Source organism: Solanum dulcamara, chromosome 12 (genome assembly GCF_947179165.1).
Source record: "Solanum dulcamara chromosome 12, daSolDulc1.2, whole genome shotgun sequence".
Lineage (NCBI taxonomy): Eukaryota > Viridiplantae > Streptophyta > Magnoliopsida > Solanales > Solanaceae > Solanum > Solanum dulcamara.
The window spans coordinates 59,300,374-59,324,508 of record NC_077248.1 but is presented as its reverse complement, the minus strand read 5'-3'; the positions used below and the strand labels follow the sequence as shown (position 1 = coordinate 59,324,508).

At 34.9% G+C, this 24,135-nt stretch overlaps 2 protein-coding genes across 2 annotated transcripts; one reads left to right on the top strand and one right to left on the bottom strand.

The window, feature by feature from the left end:
* Positions 1 to 738: 738 nt before the first annotated feature.
* Positions 739 to 4,895, top strand: LOC129876839 (ATG8-interacting protein 1-like). Its single transcript, XM_055952322.1, has 3 exons — positions 739 to 843; positions 3,286 to 4,134; positions 4,408 to 4,895. Exons 2-3 carry the CDS (start codon positions 3,310 to 3,312, stop codon positions 4,513 to 4,515), a joined length of 933 nt encoding a protein of 310 aa, XP_055808297.1. The 5' UTR covers positions 739 to 843; positions 3,286 to 3,309; the 3' UTR covers positions 4,516 to 4,895.
* A 1,548-nt stretch (positions 4,896 to 6,443) lies between these two features.
* LOC129876037 (signal peptide peptidase-like 4) lies at positions 6,444 to 21,676 on the bottom strand. Its single transcript, XM_055951324.1, has 14 exons — positions 21,349 to 21,676; positions 17,281 to 17,439; positions 17,055 to 17,166; positions 16,625 to 16,744; positions 16,311 to 16,462; positions 15,998 to 16,180; positions 15,397 to 15,431; positions 13,246 to 13,408; positions 10,750 to 10,803; positions 9,959 to 10,051; positions 9,700 to 9,842; positions 9,058 to 9,128; positions 8,435 to 8,518; positions 6,444 to 6,813 (listed from the first exon to the last, which is right to left on the bottom strand). Exons 1-14 carry the CDS (start codon positions 21,499 to 21,501, stop codon positions 6,707 to 6,709), a joined length of 1,629 nt encoding a protein of 542 aa, XP_055807299.1. The 5' UTR covers positions 21,502 to 21,676; the 3' UTR covers positions 6,444 to 6,706.
* Positions 21,677 to 24,135: the final 2,459 nt, after the last annotated feature.

The following is a 24,135-nucleotide window of genomic DNA, read 5'->3' as shown; positions in this document are numbered from 1 at the left end:
CTAAAAATAGTTATCTCATATTACTTGATCACTTACTAATTCGAGATAAAATTAATTTAATTATTCGATTTTACCCCTACAATTAATATGACCTTTGGAATGTGAACAATTACCAATACTAGCTATTCTTATACTCTTGTATATTTTTTCTAACTTATTTTTGTGCATTGATATGAACAAAGGGCAAAATAGTAAAGTTGATCAATTTGTTAATGATTACTTAATTATCATGTAAAATAGAAAGTATTTATCTAATATGGAACGAAGGGAGTATTTTATATTTCGAGAAACAAAATGTGATATAAATTTTGACCCCAAAAGAAGAAAAACTCCCTCCATTTCAATTTATCTGATTTTAACCGACACATAGTTTAAAAAATAAAATTTTATGATTCTAAACTATATATATACTTTAATCTTATGATTATAAATATGTCATATGAAAAATAAGAATTAAAAATTATTTTTTTAACAACTAAAAAGAAAAAGAAAAAAAAACAAATTGAATAGGGAAAATATTAATTTCTTTTCCCAACCAACAAAAAAAAAACAAAAAAAAGAATTAATCGCGTGCCGCACGCTGGATGCTTCTCGCCTCACGCAAGCAATCAAACAAAAAGAAAAACCGGGGACTATCAAGGACCCACAGTTAAGCAAACAAACGGCGCCGTTTCGCATGTAAATGTCCTTGAATCAATTACCGGCTCTCCCGGTAGCCTTTTCTTCACCCAAAAAATCGCTCACTATAACGAGTCTCTCTCTTCTCTCGTTCTTCGAGACAGTTTCTAAAAAATTTCTCACAGTAGCATCGTTATCTTCAATTATTTCTTCATCTTCACTTCTGTAAGTATTCCAAAAAAATCGAACTCTATTTCTTTGTTTTTTTTGATTTTATGTTTCTTTTTCTATGGTTTTGGTAGTGAGATTCTATGATCATTGACTTATGTATTCAGTTGCTCTGCTTTGGTATAATCATTTCAATTGGATATGGTTCTGGATCTCTTTGCATGTCCTCCTTTTGTGTGACTAGATATTGATTGAGCAAATTGAATGTTAAGAACTTTGTGTATAAGCTTTTCACAGACTCATCATATTTGCGTAGTTATAAATTGATGAAGACTGTGAGAGAGCGGTTTGCTGGTAGGTAAACAGTTAGAAAGAGAGCGATGAATCTAGTGGTGGTTCATCTGAACCTTTTTTTTTTTTCCTTTCTAAAATTTTGGGGTAGGGGAAATGGGGAAGGATTACAAGGTAGGGGAATTGAACTCTTACTAATAAGTCTGAAGTTCAGGTAGTCAATCAACTAAGTTACTAATATTCTCTCGATTCATCTGAACTCAGTGTTCCCGATGCAGATCATAAATTTATTTGTGAAAATCTCTTAATTTTAGATATGAACTCATAACTTTAAAAATACACCTGACTTTAATGCGAAAAAAAACTCAAAAGTTGAATCCATAAAATTTAAATTCCACATCCTCCTATGAGAGAGGGCACACTTTTATTGGCTTAATTATAGTCTCTCTATTTTAATTTATTTGTCTTGCTTTCCTTTTTAATCTTTTTAAAAAAGAATGTCTTTTTTCTTTTTGACAACTTTTTAATTTCAATTTTTCACCTGATTAAAATCATAAGATTAAAGGATATTTTGGTTGCATTCTACATATCTTAAATTTAAGATCACAAAAATCAAAAGTCTTTTTACTTTCTTAAACTTTGTGCCAAGTTAATACTAGACAAACAAATTGTAACAGAGACGAAGGGAGTATATGTCATGGTAGCGCCCTCGAAACATGTGATTTATTTATTTTTATACGGGTGGTGGCGAGCAGTGGAGATCCAGGTTTTCTAACAACAACATACCCAATGAAATCCGATAAAGTGGGGTTTAGGGAGGACAGAGTGTACAAAGTTCTTACCACTACCTCTCCAAGGTAGAGAGACTATTTCCGAAAAAATCCTTGGCTTAACTCTCAAGCAAATCAAAACAGTAATAAAACGAAAAAAGGTAGTGGGGAGAAACATGACAACTAATAGCAAAGCAGTACAACACGTATATGCAAGGAACCGTAACAACAAGAATGTCCTATCACATAAACACAGTAAACCACAAATGAAATCAAATACCAAAAGTCAAAGACAACATTAATACTACAACCTACACGATGCTCTATACTACCACCAAACCCAATACATGAATGAGTTAGTCATAGGAAAACTCTTAACTACTTACTAATCTTCTATCCTTATCCTTGATCTTCATGCCCCCTATCTAAGATCATGCCTTCGCTAAGCTAAAGCCGAACCAAAACAAAGTATTCTTCCTCTCCCTATATTTCTCTATCGGTCTCCTCACAAGATGAATGGCTTCAGTAGTTGAACACCTTAACATGAATCCAAACTGGTTCTCGGAAATGAACAAATCCCTCCTCAGCCTCTTCTCCACCACCTTCTCCCAAACTCTCATGGTATGACTCAACAACTTAATACCCCTGTAATTATTGCAGTTCTGGGTATCACTCTTGTGCTTGTACAACGGAATCAATGTACTCCACCTCCATTCGTTGGACATTTTATTCGCCATGAAAATGACATTAAGCAATCCAGTCAACCACTCCAAACCCTCCCTATCTGTAATAATTGTAATAATTGCTATATTTAGAAGCTTCCATTATGTTAAAAGGATTTAACAGCTTATATATGTACCAAAACTAAATAATGTTTACGGGTTTGAATCTCCTTCTTCAGCGGCAGATTATGTAGAAGGAACGGATTTGAATCTCCTTCTTCAAGAAATTATACTGCACAAATAGAATAAAATTGATTTTTTTGGCTATATGTTGACTGTTGAATACCCTTGATTTGAAGAAAATTCTACTATAGTAGTAGAGATGGTTTAAAAGTTGTTGTAGGTCATAGCTTTATATGCCAATTATGACATTCTAGGATTTTATAATCCACCACTACCTAGTCTGTTGGCAGTTTGGAGATGTTTTTAAATAGTGTAGAAGTTTTGGCTTTATAGGTATAAATATGTTTTTTTTTGACGGGGCAAAGTATTTGCCTTGAAACTTCAGGTTTTGAAATTTGTCGACTGGCTAGGTAAAGCATCAATTGATGTTAAACTAGCTACTGGATAGGTGGAAAATTTTGCAAATTTCAAGTCTTGAAAAATAATGTTTCTAGGATATATTTGATTTTTCAATGTGGTTCATGCTTTATTAGCTCCTAAGCTCTAATCTCTATTCATTTTTTTTGTTTCCCCTTTCTCTCATGAACGTAAAGTGTATTGAGTTTCGATTCCATAAAATGGAAAATAATGAAGAAGGGGAGGAAACTGCTCCTTCTAAAAATGAGTGGGAAGTGGTATCGCTCACACAGTCAGCATATGCTGCTGCTCCTGATTCAAGACAGGTTGATCTCGTTGATGATAGTAGTGCAGAGTTTGTAGCTGAAACTTCTGATCCAATGATTATGTCGGGGCACTTTGGCTTTCCACCAAATCAGTATGAGAATGCGGCATTGCAACCAGATAATGAGGAGATTCTCAATGAGCAGGGCAGTGAAGATGCTAGTCCTGAATTTGTTGCTGACAAAGCGGTTAATTCAGATACTCATGAAGTGAGTACAAAAACTAAAGGATTGAGCACAACGGAATTTCCTGGAGATCAAATGTTTGATGAAAAGGTTAGCATCTTATCCTTAAGTGGTGCAGAATTTGAAGAAGATGCGGTCTTGCAGGGATCAAGTTTGGTAGACAAAGAGCAGAATTTCTTTAGTTCTACTACATATGGTTCTTTCCATAATGAAGAACCCATGGGTGTGTCAGCATCAACAGAGGAAAGCAATATACTTGCAGAACCTGTTGAACTCGTTCACCAGGGCATTGATTCTGGCATATCTAATTTGCCAAAGGCTAAAGATGAAGATAATGATGATACAGAAAATCTTCCTTGTCAAGCCTGGTGGAAAAGGCGGGCTGTTTCACTTATTGCCCACGCAAAAGATGCCAACACAGTCTGGTCCATTTTCTTTGCTGCAGCTGTTATGGGCCTTGTGGTTATTGGTCAGAGATGGCGGCTAGAAAGGTGGCAGGTACTGCAAATGAAGTGGAAGTTTGGAGGCCATGATGAGGTAAGCTTATTACAGTTCAACTTGAAAATAGTATAAACTGGTGTCTTCACTGAGTTGATCATGTTCTACCTTGGGTCTGACATGTTCTTTGCAGCCTAAAGTTTTTGTTCTTAAGTTTGTTTACGAAGACATGGGGCACAACAAATGAATGATTGCTGTGGTTTAAGATTCTTTTAAATCATATGACACTATTTCATATCTGCACCTCAAAATATTTACTCTCTGATAAGTTGCATTGTTGGATTCACCGACTTGTTTTCCTTGCATTGGCAGATAATAAGCAGGGCATTTATTAGTCCCATATCTCGATTGAAAGAAGTGATAATTGGGAGTGATCACCGTGGTTCCTTTATCCGTGGGAGTGCATCAACCCAACGTTAAGATGATGATGACGAAAATGAGCTTGTCTGCATGCAAGCCATAGCTTAGGTTTGCTTTTCAGTGTTACTTTTGACGGGGTTTAACGAGTGGATAGTTGTTATGATGGGGGTTGTAATCGTGGAATCTACAAGCAAGAAGTAAATTTTGTCATACCTCTCTAATATTGATTCCCAGAATTAACAAAAAAAGTGCATAAGATTGAAGCTATATTCTGGAAATTAGCTCCCAAAACATGAAACCATCATAAAGACTAATATAAATAAGAGACAGTTGTAGTATGCAAGTGATTCTTAGAACTATTTATCGTGAAACTTATGACTATACTGTGTAAATCTTATAATGAAGAGGGTGCAGACCGCAGTACAATATTTCATACTTCATTTCTCTTCTCTCTTTTTTTTTTTTTTTTTTTTTTTTTATTATTATTATTATTATTATTATTATTATTATTATTATTGTTCATTTACTTATTTATTTTAACAACGGAAATGGGTTAAAATGCTCTTAAATTATACAAAATTGAACAAAAAAACAATTCGTTAATAGCTTGGTCAAAAATGTCTATATCATCCATACTTTGATTCAAAAATACTCTTATCGTTAAGACTTTGGTCCAGGAATGTCCGACTTTATTTTTGGGTAAAATGTGCTTTTCTTAATAAACACATTGATTCTTTTCTTTGAAACATATTTTTTTTAATAAAATATTATTTTTTAATTAACCTTTTTTTCTTCTTTTTAAACTAATATAAAAGTGGGAAGTAATCTTTTTCTTCTTGCTCTTCTTTTATTAATTAAATTATAATTATTTTATATACTTTTTACATTGATAATATAGAAGATTCATATAAGATCATAGTAACCTCATCATTAATTTTTATTTAGATAATGATTTTAAAAATTCTAATAAAATAAAACATATTTTTATTTCTCAAGTCTTTTCTGAATTGTAGGATAACCTTTGCGAACATATTCCTTTTGATTTTAAACTTAATATGAAAATTGGTCAACTTCAACAGAGCATGATGTTCTTAGTAAAATTTCTATCTCCAAACAAGAATTCAACCTTCAGATCTATGGGGTTCTTACTTGCAACATAGGAATCCATATGATGACCTTGGAGCTCTTAGAAAGCAAACTTATATCTAGTAGAGCATAAGTTCTTTACGGCGTGAGGCATAACTAGTAAAACATTATGGTATAAAAATATAAATTTTATACCCCCACAAAAGAAATTATTTGCCTTCTAAGGATAAAAATTAAAGGCCAACACAAAATAGGGGCTAAAGGGCAAAATATTCCATAGAAGCTTACAATTTATGAACAAACCAAGTATATATTTTGTATGTAATTTCTTTAATACGAAAGTGGCAGAGCCACATTGATCAATTGAACATCCTTTATCGAAAAATTATGAAAATAATACTAGTGTATATCTGCAAATATAAGTCAAAAATCAAAAATCACTTACGTATATATTAAAGGAACACACTGATGCAGTAACAAGGATAAAAAATCATTGGTATCAGCTGCCAAGAGCAAAACTGAACTCTGTTTCTCAAAGAAAACTGACAAATAATTGGAGAAAAGCAACAAAACATTTAAAGAACAGTATAATAAGTTAACCATGTCGTTGTACATACTCTTTCATAGATATGATCTTCACTTTTACATATTTTGTATAAGACATGATGATGATGCTTGTTTCACTATAAAGTACTCGACACTCGCTGCCATATAATGAGGGATTTTACAGCTACGCGTGAAGGCCTTGCAAACTGCCAGAGCTGTATAAACGTTATTGGATTTAACTTGTATACACTTACAACATTAACAATTTTCACATTGTTATAAGGCGTAACCTGTCCTATTTTCTAGATTACTGATTCCACTTTACATTAAACGGTTACTTGTCAGTTGTCAGTGTATAGAAGTTAAAACTCAACTTTGTTGCAATTCTAGTCAACTGCATAACTGGTAAACTACATGCTCTATTTTTCACCTTTTGCTAGTCAAGTCATTAACAGCAATGTTCTCAGAAGCGTTCGGGCAGGAGAGTCGGGGAGAAGCCTAAGTTTAACCTATGACTTTGAGAACTCTAACCTCTTTCAGATTTCTAACATATGTACCCTAACTTTGTATTTAGACAAATCAGAGCTATATGTGATTACAGAGAGAGTACGATATCAAATTACTCGGCTGGTCGAAGCTGAATATGCGGGCAAGGCCTATATGGTTCTCCTCTTGTCCACAGATGCTTCAGCTCACCTCTTTTTGCTGCCAACATCAAAAATGTGCCTGGAATTGACAACAACAGATCTCAGCGTACTTCTATATCAAGAGCATAACAAGAAAATGAAAGGATGAGCTTTTAATGTCTAGAACAATAAAAAAAGATAGCCCAATGCACAAAGCATCCAGTGACCGCGTCAGCAAGGTCCGGAGAAGGGTTGCACCCCAAGGGGTCTTATGTAAACAGCCTACCCTGATGGAAGCGTTAGTGGTTGTTCACCTACTTCCACGGCTTGAACCCGTGACCTATAGGTCACACGGAGACAACTTTACCACTACCCCTAGGCTCCCCTTCAATGTCTAGAACAGTGATGTAGTAAAAAATAAGGCAAATTTCAGCCTTTATACCCTTCAGGAGGCATGCAAGCACATGGACTACCAAATTGTGTCTACAGTGTATCCTAAATTACATAACTGGCACCTCTTTCTTCTATTTTCTGCTATATAGCTAGATTAGTCAGCATTTATCTCTTTCGATGCAACAAGATCTTATTTGTAACAAGTGGTTTTGTTGGTTGGTTAATTGGTCACATACTCACTCTAAGACAACTTTAGGTAGGTATTTTTTTAAAATTGTGATGGCAGGGGTTTCAGTATGAACCCTTACCTATATATTAGTACCCAAAAGGCAAACACAATGGAGAAGGGGGAGGAACCCCGGTCTTGGTACTTTAATTTATAGTTCGTACATTACCACAACAAGAGGAAGAATAAGAATCTGTCAATAACCTACTCAAACCCTATCACTATGATCATCTCTCATTTGACAAAAGCCTCCAACCCGACCCCCTTGCCCAAAAACTTGAAAAAATGAAAAAAAGAAAAAAAAAGGAATGAAGTCAACCTATTTGGATAAAATATGTACTTGTTTTTCCTTTGTTGACTAAAATTTAATGCTGCGACTAAATCAACACCAGCATACTTGCCTATAACATTTCCTGTCGTCGTCACCTATATCATATCCTCAGCATTTATAGGTTCTTTGTGCAAATAGGTGAAGATGCACAATCCTATATTTACCTAGACATATAGCTTCAATGGTTTTAACAGTTAGGCACCATCTGTATGCACTATGATACCACTAAATCAAAGTTCAAGTTGGTATTGGGTACTCCCAATTATATCTTTTTATCTAATAACGACACCCTGACCAACTTATGCGCACCTCGACTATTCCAACGATTACGTGCTACCTCTCCCACCAACACATATATCAGGTAACTCAGCCCACCAAGCATATGGGAAGAAATCACCTAGCATTTTGTCTCTGTTGGGATTTGAACCATGTTCTCCAAGGTTTCCACTCACTTTATTGACTGTCAGGCCACACCCTTGGGTGTAGGACTCCTGATTATATCTTTCAGTTCCATAGATATAACAGTTCCAATTTGAAATTGCTCTCTATGTCAGATTAAGAAGTCCAGAAAGTATTTTCCTTCTCAACACCTGCCAGTAAATTTGGTGGACATAAGATTCTGATGCCTAATTGGCTAATTTCCTCTTTCCTGCGGAATCACAATGAATATGTGATGTAGAGTCCACCGTCACTATCAGAACTAAAATATTGGCTGGTCCATTATATTTTTTATGACAGTAGGAATGCCTTTTTGTGCTTCCTGTAACATACCTAATGTGGAAGGAACTATATATAGCAAAGCAGGTTGACCATGGCCGTCCATCAAGTTCAGAGCCACATATGTTGCAAATAAACCTGTTCAAGAAAATAAAAGTCAAATGAGAACTTCGACACATCCTAAATCTAGCAGAATTTGGTAACAGTTTCAAAGATGCTATCATGTATATCCAAACTTTTCAGTTGGTCACAGAAAACATGTTAACTTTTGATGAGATGGAAGGATAGGTATCAAGCTCAAATGTAGACATATGGACCCCAAAAGAAAAGAGAACCTCAAATGTTGAGAATATATAACCTTAAAATGTTTAATGAGTTATAACATATATCTGATCTAATTATCTTAACAGTAACAGGAATTGTGGGCAAAAAGAACATATCGTAACTGCTATCCGTCACTTTCCAGGTAGCATGACATTATTCTATGTAGCAATCCTTTGTGTTTATTAGACCAAAAATGAAGGGAACGCTGGTAACAGGGAGAGAGACATGTGACGTGAAAACACAAACCTATATGATCTGTATTGACAAAGAGAAGATGGTATAAACTTGATTTCAAGAAGAGTATTATGACAAGTGATTAAATCAAACCACATTTTTCTATGCAGAAGTTATACCTAAACCATAAGCAGTCATAGTCCACAGAAAATAACCAGCTCGAAGGCTCTTCTTGCACAGCCAGTCATATCTGCAACAAAGAGCATAATGTAACAAATAAAAACACAGAGTTAAAAAGCTTTTGATTGCCTTTACATTTCAAGTTGTAAACATGCAGCATTAATCGTGATACCTCAACCCTTTTTTCTTTATTGATAAGTAGAAACCTCCCTACCTTGGTACAGCAACAACTACTACTAAGACTCGGTCCCAAACAAAAAATTTGGTACAGCATTTTCTATAATTTATTACTTTCTTGCACACAAACAAAAGTACTCTAAGCAACCATAAAATATAGAGCGCCCCCCCCCCCCCCCCCCAGAGGCACCAATCGGGCTTACAACTTTCTGGCAATTGTGTAGACCAAGTGCATAGATCAGGCCTTCTTTGGAGGATGAAATATGTGGTGTAATGGAAAAGCTGAAGCTTTTAAAGACACAGGGCTTAGTGGGAAACATTAATGGTTTAAGTGCAACTGTGATTCAACTCAATGACCAAATCTTAAAATGAAAGCTACTAGTAATCCAGGTATTAGATACACGGGGCTTTATGTAACCATATTAATGGATGAAACTCAAGTTTCCTTTAGCTAGTGATCAAACCTTAGTGAAAATGCTACTAGTAATCCTGGTAAAATTATGTCGCCAAACCCAATGATGCTGTAGCCACCCCAGGGATCACATATTCGCGGGATTTTCAGTAGCATGGGAATTCCCTCTTCTCCGCTTTTATAACCACGTGCAACCTGCATTGAAGACAACAACTTCTCATTTGTCAACACCAACACCCTTTTGTGACAGGCAGCGCGGAAAATACACAAGTGAACCTAAAATAGAGACAAACAACCAAGTATGGGCGTACCTCTATCATCACACTCTTGTGGAACACCCATTTGGAAACAAATACCCAAAAAATGTCATAGAAGAATGCACAAGTGAGAAGAACTGTTCCCACCTGATAATATCAAAGATAAGAATAATGTTAATCTCCTTTAATGGCTTCACAGCCAGTTCCTGTTAAAGTCACACAATTTGAGTTTAGAGGGGACATAAAAGCTAAGTTTCTCGGACTCTTCACTTTCAATGCCACACCCGTGTCGGCATGACATTGGCGTGGGATTCTAACCGGATTTGGTCTACGCAAACCTTCCTTGTGAGTTCAACGGATTAGGTCGCATATCTGTTTACTAAACCTTTAGGGGTTTCCAGATTGACTTACATTTGCAACAAGCAAGGGGCTGGGTGCACATGATAAACGTCTCTAACTAGACCGGAGTGTTTAGTGAAAAAGGGTTTCATATCTACTTACTGTAAACCATTGTATTCATTCATGTACGTATAAAGTCAGTCATAAGTGACTGACAACTTTACTCCCTGCTCACTCCTTTTTTTCCCCTCTGTTGGGGAAAAAACCGAAAAATAGATGTCACTCAATAATGTCAGTAAAATTTAGCTTTTTGAGGAGCACTTATCTACTGTTGACGTATAAAATTAGGGGCACCACATTAAGGAAGGAATTGTTAATCCAAGTTAGAAGCACCGAGGAGAGAAGGTTCTGTCAAAAAATGATTTGCTTGTGGTTTAAATACCAGAAACAATTATTCACAAAATCCAACCAGTAATTAGAAAATGTAGCAAAATGATTTGATTTACCTTGAGATTGGGAACGCGTATGATCTGAAGAACGGTGATGATCAATGCCATACCCTAGTTAAGAGAAGGAAGAAAATATGGTCATACAGTTTTATTGATAAAGGTAAATCAGTCATTAATTGAAGAGGCGTAAACCACATATACAATATAAAACTGATAGAACATGTACTGCACTTGATCTCAGCCAAAAGACGGAGTAAGGTATACACCACGTATACAAGGTATATACAAAAAATGAAAAGTTACATGAGAACATATTTATCCACAAACAACATCCAAGCCTTGACAAATTGGAGTATCATGTGTGCTCGGGGGCCCGCCTATGTCAGAAAGACGATTTTCTTGTTGTAGAATGAGCTAAAGTGAACACAAAACAAAATGATTCCCCTTATATTTACATAAGAACTTTCAACTCCCTCACACGCTTTCTATTTTTCTCCTTCCGAACTGTCCACATGAGCACAAAGGAGGTCACCTCCCGGCTCCCATGCTTTCCTCCACCTGTTCTTCCTCCTGAATTTCCATCCAAGTAACCTAATGATTCTTGGCATAACCCATTCACATCTCTCATACGGTGCTTCACAATTTAATTTTGAACTAGCAATGTAATGTGTAATAATAGGTGGTCCCCCCTCCCCCCTCTACATGAAGAACCAACCGACCTATATATTCTTCTCAAGCCAATATTAATAAGAACATGAATACAACTACACAAATCATCTGTCATAAGAGGTTTTTTCGTTTTATCTCCTCCTCTTTTCATTCAGGGTGCGGGGAGAGAAGGAGAAATGGGAGCTCTCCTTTGGTCTAGTGGTCCGTTTTGGCATAACTACTACTACATTTCATTTTGTGTCTCAATTTGATTGGAGTATGGAGTTTAAGAAGGGGGGGGGAGGCTTGAATCTTGTGGTCTTTAAACTAATGATATGTATAATGTACCAAATACCTTTGAATCTTTAGACATGCCACGTGGATGTGGATGTTAAAATTATAAGAGTAACGAAATAGAGAGTAAATTCTTTTTGAAAGAGACTAAAAAGAAAAGTAAGACACATAAATCAAAAGAACATGAGTATTTCACATTGCAAATACTGAACTTCCATATTTGATCTTCAAGGTATTGAATATTGATTTGAAGAAATTTAAAAAACTGGATTCCACTCACAAAATCTTCAACTTCTACAAATTCTTTTTCCAAGTGAAGTTCATGTCCTGTTGGGAGAATAATTCAAAGATGAAATAGGAAACCAAATTTATGTAGGATTTGGTATTTAATAAAATTCATGTCTAAGTAGAATTTTTAGTCAAAATAATATAGGAATAGATTTTCTAGTTTCTAGCTAAAGTAAAGGTTTTGCACTAGTATAAATACGATTGTTGCTAACTATTTTCATATAGTGGAAAGAGAGAGGGTAGAGTTGTAGACATCATTCAAGGATTTATTAATTTATGAATAAAATATTTTTCCTTCATGTCCCGACACAATTTCAACTTCCACAAACTTTCTGTCAACTTCAACTTTAAACTCTTATGATTTTCAACTTCAACTTTAAACTCTTTTGTTTTTCAACTTCAACTTTGAACTCTTTTGATTTTCAACTTCAACTAATATATTGTCCAAGCACCTAATAGGTAAATGTTTTTCAGTCTCTTTTTTAATAGTTTATATTTTTGTTATAAAATATAAAAAGAGAAATAATACTCATAATTATTAGTTTCTTGAGATCATGTAAACCAAGAAAAAAATAGAAGCTGAATTCCAACAGGTAATAGATGCCCAGAACCCCCATCCCCCCACCCACCCCAATCTCTACACATAAAGACAAACCAAACAAACTAGCTCGGACCAAGAAGCTTCAATGTCATATTTCCCATGTCTCCACAATATAAGGACTCTTTACAGATATAGTTGATTTCACTCTATAGCAGAAACCATGATACCTCTGCAGAAGTATAGTAGTTCCAACAGGAAGAAAGTTGCAATGATTTTTTACAATATAGAGATAAAAAGGTCCCCAAGAACACAGGTATTGCAATATAAGTGCTGAGGTTTTTACCCATATATTGATAATAGAAAAGGAGTAGATTTCCCCTTTTTTCTCATAATAAATACTTTGACGTACATGTCTACTCTTTTCAAACATATCATGACTTCATGTTGCCAAGACCAGAACAGCTTCTCTTTCTTTTGACGTGCATACAAAGGAGTTTATTCCTTCGACCAAATAAGTTCATATCACTGCAACGAAATATCATTTTTTTACAAGGTCCACTGGCACATAAGACTCATATCACAACTTCTTACATACCCAGTGGTTAGACAGCATTCCATGCCAAACCTTACATTAGAGCATCTCTTTCACCCGTAAGTACAATCAGTCAGGGTTGAAACAGCAAGAGACAGATTATTTGCATTATGTGAAGGTAGACAGCTGGCTTTAAAGATAAATACAAAAAATTACAAGGGAACAAGTGTAATATGATAATAGTTCTTACAAGTATGTCTTGACCTATCCAAGCAAAGGAGACATGACGGAAAACCGCCCACATAACAGCGAAAGCTAAGCAGAAAGGAGAAATTGCCAGAGTAAGATATGAAACAGGCCCCAGAAGTGGAACTTTAAGAAACGATTCTTGAGCATGTTCAAACCATCTGAAACTACAAATAATGACCGTTAGTCTGAGAACCAACTAATGAAATGACATTATGGTAAGTAAAATGAAATTACACCTTGTTTCAAGAATAAAATAGCAGAAACCTAGTCACAATCACCAATTCACCATTATTACTGATGATGACAGGCTCTTAGAGCACCACCATGAAAAAGAAAAGGAAAAGTTCAACTATGGATAAAAGACGGATATTAATCATTGTTTAGTGCTTGATAAAAAGAAGCCATAGTTTTCTCGAATCAAGGTATGAAGAATCCAGATGTAACTGTTACTGTTCTATCCTGAAATGCCCTATCAAGCGAGAAGAAATCAAACTAAAATGTTTAACCTGGTGAGAAATAGGAAACCACGCCTATGATATGCCTTAACAATTTTGAGTACTCTACAGTCAAAATGATATCATTTATATTTCTCCTTAAGGGAATATTCTGCCTTACACAAAAGCCGACATCTTCCGGAAGCCAAATAATTCCAAGTAACTGAAAAAACATATATTGCCGAGGAGGCTTCTTAGAATTTTCGAAGGGGTCATTGTCCTAAACAGATTATACACTTTTCACTTCAAGAAGTCAAACTAGATATCTTTTATAATATACTTTTCAATCTACTGAAATACAAAAGTGTCACAAAACAACACCTTCTCAGTAGTCTGCTATCCATATTTTGGCATCTTCATTTACTAAGTCTACTGTTTGGTTTTCTTAGCCATTCCACCCCTTACTAGAAATAGTTAATACTCCTTTCTGCCTATTTTATGTTTAATACATTCCATTTTAGTCTGTCACAAAAATAATGACTCCTTTCTATACTTCGAAACAGTTAAACTTTACCCTTCCCAGGTTGCCCTTAATGACATGATTTTGTAGCCACAGAAATGTCTATCGGATGTTTTAAACCACAAGTGTCAAAGTCTTTATTTCTTTTTTGAACTCCGTAGCCAGTCAAATACCTTCCCAAAAAATTAGGACGGAGGGAGTAATATTTTTATGGTACAAATAAGTCCAAAAATGGATGACTTTCTATTAGAACTATTATTAAAAATGCAAGTTTAATGCCAGGATTATGGAAAAAGATTTTTGAAATGCTAAGGTTTGAATTAGAACTGAAAGAGCTAATTTTCCAAACTTCTGCCTATCATTTGCGAGAGCAATTCCTCGTCATTGTTCTGTACCCATTATTTAACTGTCAGTGCTTTCAGATCTTATTCAACATATTTTGATCTTTGCGTATGAGTTCATGCTATTATTGCACTGTAAGACATGAATGTACGTTGATCCGGCCTCAACCTAAGCCTGCAAGAATGTCGCAATGTATTTAAGGTGCCATGAAGGCATGCAATTATGGGTCATTATCATCCACTGTGCGAGGATTACACATTTCGAAAGCATAGAAGAGAGTAGATGTGCCAATTGTTCCACAAACAGAAAGACAGCTTTGAACTTGCTTAAAAGCATTGATGTTGCCAATTTGGGTGTCTTATCAACTCTTAGTTAGATTGATCACTCCAAACCCAAGAATTACCTAGAGGTCCCTGAACTCAAGGGAGAATTTTAAAGAGGAGGGTTAAAGGATGTCTAGGTTGATCTGAAACTTGTACGGGTTATCAGCTTGCACAGCTGCACCATTCAGGGCAATATATCCTCCTATCTGTACTAAATTTCCAAATAAAAAAAGAAGTGCCACAGTGGAAACTAAAAAATAGTGAGTACCTACATCATTGAATGAGAATGATTTGGTATTTATCCACTACAATGGTTAATATAGAACGAAGAATGAAGGGGGCTGAATCAGCCAACCACCCAAGAAAAGGGGGGAAATTTTCAGTTTGGTCCTGATTCTACTCCAGTAATAAATTTCTTGAAAATTGTCCTCCCAATCAATTTCCTCTTCGCCCTCCCTAAATTCCCAACCAAACTGTTTGACACAACATAACTAAGAAGATAACAACTAGTAACACCAATAAAATAAACATACCATGATAACAAGGTCACCAAACAGGTTTGTAGACCCTGCAAGCACAACGAGGAATAGTGTCAGCATGGAATTCACATGTTGTCACATGGAGACAAGATGAGTTTATTCCATTCATTTTGTTCATCTACTTCAAGTGCTTAACTATCACATGCTGGCAAGTTATTAGCTTCAGCTCAACTAAAATTGAATCACCTACAGATGGAATTATTAAGAAGTACAAATGAAAATGTCTTTAGTTGCTACCTTTATAGAGATTTATTAGTTGAACTACAATTAATATATTGTATCCTTGGGTGTAGACTCCTCATTCGGTATTGTTGAACTGTATCATACATCTCATCGGAAAGCTTAAATTGATAGAGAACACTACTAATTATTAATTAATTACTTCATATGTCTTCAATATGCCCCCCCTCACGTGCTGATCTAACTCTTTTTCTTCGCCTAGCACAGTAGCAAAAAAAATTGATAATGGGGTGACAGTGAGACTTAAACCCAGGAAAAGATTACCATGATGAACTGTGTTACCATCTCATCCAAGAACCTAAGCTGATAGCGGAAACACATTATTAAATAATCACTTGATATAGCTAAGACATACCTCAATGCCGCCGATGCAAAATAGAACCACCAGAACCTCAATAAACCAGAAGGACATCAATTTGTAAAGCATAATCAAGAAGCAGGATGCAACCACCACAAACAGAAGTGCTGATGTTGTGTTGATGTCCAATACACCACCAGAATGACTCACCTCCTTGCCACCATAATCATCTGAGCCGTCCTACAAGAGCAAGATACATACTTCAACCAAATTGTCAAGGAGAGGTGCAATGAGCATTCGCATATCTAAAAAATGCAATGATTGTTACTAACGAGTGGGGAAAAGTAATCACGGAATGACTATGACTTACTTTTAAGAACTTGTCCTGCTCAATTGCGGCTTCTCTAGCACTCCATGCAGACCAATAAGAAGCACATAATATCGTAACAACTGCCATAAGCCATAGAAACACTTCAGCTACATCAACCGCTGGACGTTTTGGAGAGTACATCTGCACAGAAACTGAACAGAAGGGAAATCTGTAAGTTACAATATTGTGGGAACAAATCCACATGAATAGATTCCACATTAAATAACAGTGAAGCATGCATCTCCCTCCAGACCCCCCCCCCCAAATCCCACCCCCAAAATGGACTAAGAAGAAGTGAAATATAATAAGCCTACCTGCAGAGCTGTTCCTGAGAAACTCTATCAGGCTTGTACCTGCATCTTGTGGCAACATCACAGCAGGGATACCAATGTCCACATCAGATTCATTGGGATCACAAACCATCTTGAAGAGCTCTATAGAGCAATATCAGAACACAAAATTATATTTAAACCCCTTGGCCTGTGCATATCAAGAAACGATACTCGAAAAGTGTTTGTATTACAAGACCAAGAAATTCAGGTATTCATTTGTTAATCCCAGGGCATATTCTAAAGAAGTTAAACATATAGGCACCACAGTCAGTTGAAAAGCTATAATGCCTGCTATGTAGATTACAGCCGTTTGCACGAGTACATATCAAGTTAAGAGCCTATATTCATATTAGAACAAGAGAAAAGAAAAAGGAAATTACTGAGGAAAATGTTGAAATTAGAGCAGCAAAACCTGTTTGATTGTTTATAATGATGATCGCTGAAGCGCCAGCAGCTTCTGCAACTTTTGCTTTTGTGGTGAAACTGCAATTACCTCGGTGCACCAGGATGGCCTCACTGGTGAGCTATCACACAAGCAAGACCTAAACGGTGAGTTTGCTACATATATGACAACCAGTTGATGTTTCTGATAAAAAGAATCGTGTTTTGCAAAAAGGCAAGATAAATGTGAGATTAACCTTATTCCTAGGCTTGCTACAACAATCTGGTGGATCTGCAAAAGCAAGCCTCGTCTGATTAGCACACTTCTCCTTTGATTCCAATGTGGGACCAAATCGAGCCCCAAGGCCAACAAACTGAGTTACTTCATTCCCATTAACCCACGTTGGTACTTTTACCTATTTGAGGAAACACTATTTAGGAGATGGGTGTTGTCACAAGTTGCAAGTTTGAGAATGATAATCAAAGTACATTGGAATAGTATTCTGCTAACACAAAGCCAAACAACAAAACATAACTTCTATGCTAGTCATACCATGGAATTTTGTCAAATGAGCCAATATAGCACCGTGAATCCCAGTAAGTTTTACAAACTACATGTATGACCAAACTATAGAATCTGGAGTATTCATCTCTATCTGTACAATGATCAAGGAAATAAACAACTATCATGACAAAAGTGAAAATGTCACTTTCTATTAGTTCTAATCCATCAAGTTCAGGACTCTATACATCATGTATTAACAGAAGACTACTGAGGATGGCAAATTTCCAGCTCTATCCATTTGGAAGTCCTTTTGATTTGACCTAATAAACTGATGCCAAGGAGCAAACTGGTGGTGAGTTAATCTACCGAGCCTGCCTTTTCTGTTTGGAAGGTTTAGTCCTTATTTTCTTAAAGAAATGACAGAAACACAAACTGATGAATGCTCCACACAGAAGGCACAAGAAAATGCACTGAATAGTCATATCAACTAAAGATGCAACTTAAACTTTTGCACTCATATTTTCCTTCCGTAAGTTCTGGGTTCCAAGAACTGGCACCTATGCAATTGACTGCCTAAAATAATTGGGTTAGCACTATTAAATGATATGAACAGGAACAAATGAAGCAAACAAGTAGAGCCCTCCATTATACAGAGGATTGGAAACAAAGGTACAGCAGGCCTTTACAAAAAGTCTTGCTTGATGATTCTTCATCGTGATATTTCTAAGATTTCTGAGCGGTAAAGATATCATACACTCCCCAAATCCTGATTGGATGATCTTCAGGCCAGTATATCTGGGCATAACTATCAATCGATAGTTGCCGAAAATGGGTTCTACACAATAAAACCTTCAATTCTGGTCCTGGATGCTTTGATTGATAGTTTATCTATTAATTATTATCATCAAAATAAGGATACACCAGAGGCATTTGCCAAGTTCTATAATAAAGAACCTAATCTTCTTTTTTGATAGTTAACTATTTTAACTTCATTCTTCCAATTCACTTCGCATATCTTTTTTCTTTTCAAACTGAAAATATGGCTCTTGGACCTAACTCAACCCCTAAAAGTTGTCTCATGGGGGGAGGAATGTCCATCCTCTCAACCAATGCGGGACTTAACATAGCCATCCCTTTCACTTGACCCATTCCCTTAATGGAAGAGGTATTCATCTCCAAAATTCAAGCAACTAATAAAGATTAATAGCCTCTCCGTCCAAATTGATTGGTTCACTTTCGACTTGGCACAATCATTACTAATGGAGGAAATGTGAGCATATTTAAAATACTAATACTAAATGCGGAACCAACTAACTAAAGTCAACCGCGAAACATGTGGACGCAAATTCAAATTTTCGAAATTTTGAGGTTGAGAAATCATCATAGTGAATGTGCCGTGTACTATGGTCTACACTATACTTCCTGGGGCATAAGGTCTTTCCTTTTAAGAAAAATTGCAATTATTATGGATGCCTCAACAAAGAAAGGTGGAAATTCAATTTAACAAGGAAAGCTTTACAATTACTTTGTCTCAATGTAACATCTATGCAAAAATTACCCTCAAATTATTTGACCACCACATCTTAAAGCTTAAGTTATGGAGTTTGGAATAATTTATTTATTTTTAGGATTATAGCATTTCTCCTCACACACGGCCTAATCCTCTTTTTTAGGGGGTTAAGGATGTGAAAATATTTTTGTTGATGAGTGTCGATCAAACTAGAATGTAGGACCGCCGTCTTCTTTGATATAATAACAACAGCATACCAAGGATAGTCCCGTGAGTGGTGTCTGGGGAGGGTAGGATGTACACAGACCTTACCCTAGCCCTTACCTTCGTGGGGTACAAGGTTGTTTCTGATAGACCCTCAGCTCAAAAGAGAAGTTTTCGCGCTACCTTCTCTAATAAAAGTGGGGTCTAGGAAGGGTAGGATGTACGTAGACCTTATCCCTACCTTTGTGGGATAGAGAGGTTGTTTCCGATAGACCCTCGGCTCAAAAGAGAAGTTTCTGTCATCTTCTCTAATACCATGTGAAATTGTGTGGCCACCTCATTTATTACGTATATAGGAAGATAACAAATTAATTAGTTTGATTTTAGATCTACAATATCAGTTGTTACTATGAAGTCATTTTTTCTAACTCTTATATAACAAACCATTCCAACTTTCCTTTGTTCATCTCTACTCCATGGGACAAGTGGTTGGAAGTAAATTAATCATCAAGATGCGATGCAGATAAATCCCAAAATAAGCAATCAACGAAATAACAACACAACAAACGTGCCCTGCCCAATGATAATCTAATACAGCAACAAATAACACCGAACAATAGCAATGGAAAATTCCAATCTTTAACAGCTAACGGATAATATCAGCTAAAGTATAGAAACAAATTAAATGTAGTCATTGATCACGAAGCCAAACCAAAAAGAAGAGAGGCCTAGAGAGATAGTATTCCCTCAGTCCTAAATGGTTTGGCACTATTACTTTTAGATTAAAAGTTCTTATGGATGGGTTTACAATAAATTGCTCCAACATGCTGTACTTTCTTATATGATTACCAAATAGGTAAACTTCATTTTTACAAAAATTACTGTCAAACTATTTGACCACCACATCGAAAAGCTTAAGGTATAGATTTTCTAGGATTATAGCATGTCCCCTCACACGCGGCCTAATTTTCTTTTTTCGGCTAAACATGTGATTTTTTTTTTGGTTGATGGGTGACGGTCAAACTAGAATGTAGGACCACCTCCATATCTTATACCATGTGAAATTGTAAGACCACCTCATTTATGACGTATATAGGGAGCGAACACATTTATTAGTTTGTGCAACATCCGCTATTACTATGAACTCAATTTTTCTAACTCAACTATAAATCTCTACTCCACAGGACAAGTGGAGTAGAAATTGGGTGGTTGGGAGTAAATTAATCATCAAGATGCATCGCGGATAAACTGCAAAATAAGCGTTTAACAGAATAACAGCACAGCAAGCATGCTCTACCCACTGAAAATCTAATACAGCCATAAATAACACAGAATACTAGCAATGGAAAAATCCAATCTTTAACAGTCAACATATAATTTCAGCTAAACATAGAAACCAATTAAATGTAGTCATTGATCACGAAACCGAACCAAAAAGAAAGAGAGACCTAGATATATAATATCCTCTCTGTTCCAAATTGTTTGGCACTGCACTATTACTATTAGATTCAAATTCTTATGAATGGGTTTGCAATAATTTATTATTGTTTTTATAATCGTGACGTCCGAGCAAGCTTTCGACACCTCGACTAATTCCACGGATACCTTCCACCTCCCACCAACAGCAGGTACTAGTAACTCTATCCACCAAAACCTAGAACATATGGAAAAAATCAACTAATGTTTTCGTCTATGTTGAGATCAGTGGAGAAGCCAGAGTTTTGACTAAGGGGTTCAAAGTCCGAAGAAGTAGACACACGAACTAATCGAGGGGGTTCGACATCTACTAGTGCTCCGGGTTTACAATAAAATTGATCAGATATGTAGTACTTTTTTATATTAAGACCAAATAGGTAAACTTCAATTTTACCAAATCAATAAAATTTACCTTAGAATTCAAATTGAAAATTAGATAAGTTGACAAACCATATCATAAACCATTAACAAGCCCCACAAAGCAGATTTACATTTATACAAAACCACCTACAGAACACATCCATATACACAAACAGTGAAGCAGAAAAACTGAACCTTTAAGCAAGAAAGACAAACTTTTTCAAAATTCTGAAAATGAAAAAAAGGAGTTAAAAAAGAATCAGATATTACCAGCACAAAATTGTTGTTACAACCAGGTCGATGTGGAGCTACATTATCTTGATGAACTATATCACCTCCATTAACCAAAGAACAAAAAATCAGCAAAAAAACAGCAAAAACTACACAAAAACAACAGGAAAAAACTCCTCCTTTGAACCCCATTTACTCAAAATCCCAACAATTTTTTTCTCAATCTTGAAAATTAAAGTCAAAGGGTGATTTGGGTGTTCGTTTGTTTATTTTTTTGGTGATGAAAGAAATTGAACAGTGAAGGAAGTGAGTGGAGATATGTATGAAAAAGGAAGGAAGAAAGAAAGATAGTCAAGTTTTCTTTTTTAATTTAGTCAATCAAGGCACTGTTTGGGAGTTGTTACTTTTTCGGCTTATTTACGACAAGTACGACTGCCTTGTAACCGTTGATTTAGTCATTAAACTTTTATGATTTATGGATTTTTTCCACACGCGATACTAACGAGTGGTTGACACGTTCTTCAACTTTGTTGACTGTTTCTCGATGTCATTACTATTATTCTCTCTTTTTCTTCCACTTTACACGCCAAGAAATGATTTTGATGAATAAATAATTAATATTAATGATAAAATATTTTAAAATTAATATGTTAAAAATAAAAAATATATTTTTAATATAATAGATATAAAAATAAACGGAGGGAGTATTATTATGGATGAAATTAAGGTGTTGTTTGGTCTCAAGTTTTCAAATATTCTTGGAAAGTTATTTTTGGGTGAAGTTTCACCATGCGTTTGGCTATAAATTTTTTCAAGTTTTGGTGAAGTTTCAAAAAATATTATTTTTTACCTGTAAATCTAAAAAATTATTTTAAATACTCATAAATTTGTGTTATCATTTTAATGAACATGTTCCGTTAAAAAAAAAATTATAACATAATTGATAATAATCAACAACAAAATAACAATATGGGCAAGAGTAATACATTAATTGAATTAAAAATAAATTGTTATTTTTTTTCCAATCTTGTCATTCTAACTATTTTTTATAAAATCTTCTCATATTGTACGAACAATCTCTTTCCGACAAGCTTTTATTTCTAGATCAGATGACTGAGAAGACGAAGCAATGGAGTAAGTTGGTAGATAAATATTTAGTTGAAATTAATAATTGATAAGTGTTTTATAAAATATAAAAGTTTGGGATAATTTTTAAATTTTTAAAACTTCTCAAATTTTCAAATTCTAGAAAAAACTAGAACTTAAGAAGTTGAAATTTTTACCAAATATATTTGTTAAATAATGATAAATTATATGAACAAATATTAATTCCCAAAAAAAAATCATTTTTTCTCCAAAAACTACTTTGGTCAAAACCCTTACTAAAAAATGTAAAAATAAAATGTAATCTGTTTTTGGTATTTTGTAAATCTCGTGACAATTTGGAGATGATAGTGACATCACTTTAATCCTTTTTGGGTGGGGAAGTACTTTTGCTAACTACACATATCTAAATTTGACTAAAATATCTAATGTAGCATATCCAAACAAACAAATTTGGAAGATAAAAAGTTTTTAGCTAAAAAAAAGGCAAAGAAACCTTGGAGTTGTTACACGTGATTCTCTCACTAGATTCTTTTGATTTAGAAGATCACTTACGGTCAAAGACAGAATTAGGGTATTGTGGCTGTTCAAAACCGTCCGTTATTGATAATTCAATCTTAAAATTAATTTATTGGCTTATTAGTATTGGGTTATTGAATTAGCGGGTGGAGAATGAATTTAAATTTTATAATTAACGGCTTATCGGTGTGGGGACGGATTACTCAATTTTATTATTGGGTAAATCGTTAATCCGTTAAGAATTTATTATATTTTAATATATTTTATCCCTAAACATATAAAATATGTATAGTATTGATAATTTTTATTTGTAAACCTAAAATAAGGGCCAAGCCCATTTAATTAAACAGGTCAAATCAATTTAATTAAGGAAAAATTACTTAATTGAGTGCTTTTAAAAAATTAATTACTAATTTTAGCAATATTTTTTATTTATTACAATTTATAGCAATACATAGCAATATTATGATAAATCTACACTTGTATTAAAAGTGAATTATGCATACAATATAAATGTATTATAAGTATTTTAAAATATATATTATGTTTATGTAGTAAAAAATTGACATAATGTATTATAAATCTATTAAATTATGTGATAAATGTATTATTTATCTATAAAACTTGTATTATATATGTTTTATAAATAGTTCTCTGCAATATGTATTAAAACTGTATTATAAATGTATTATAAGTATTCAGTGAATTTTGTTTTATTGCTATAGATGGTAAATATTTTCTTAATATTGTATATTTATGTAAATTTCCCTTTAATTAAATAGGCAGGCCCATTTAAACTTTTAAAGTAGAAGCCCTACTTGGCCACTTCAACTCTTCTATAGAGTTCTACAAATTTGTGACTACTTCCGCCTCTTTAGACTTTAGGTTTAGCTACTTCATAGTTCATACTTAACTACTTCTGCCTCTGTCTCAGTCTCTCTCTTAGATTCTCATCTTGCGTCGCCTTGTCTTCTCCTCCACCAGACATCCAGACTCCATACCTCCCATCCTTTCCCTTAGGCCGCCGTCTGCCTCTGGGTATACATTTGTAAGGCTGCTTAAAATTCTGCATGTATAAATATAATTGATTTGTATGAACTACGGATGTTGATAATGCTACATCTTCTTAAGTTTGATTATTTGAAGAGTGTGAAAATTCCTGTGGCATCTGTGAATCTTCAGACAAGGTCAATCAGTTGTTTG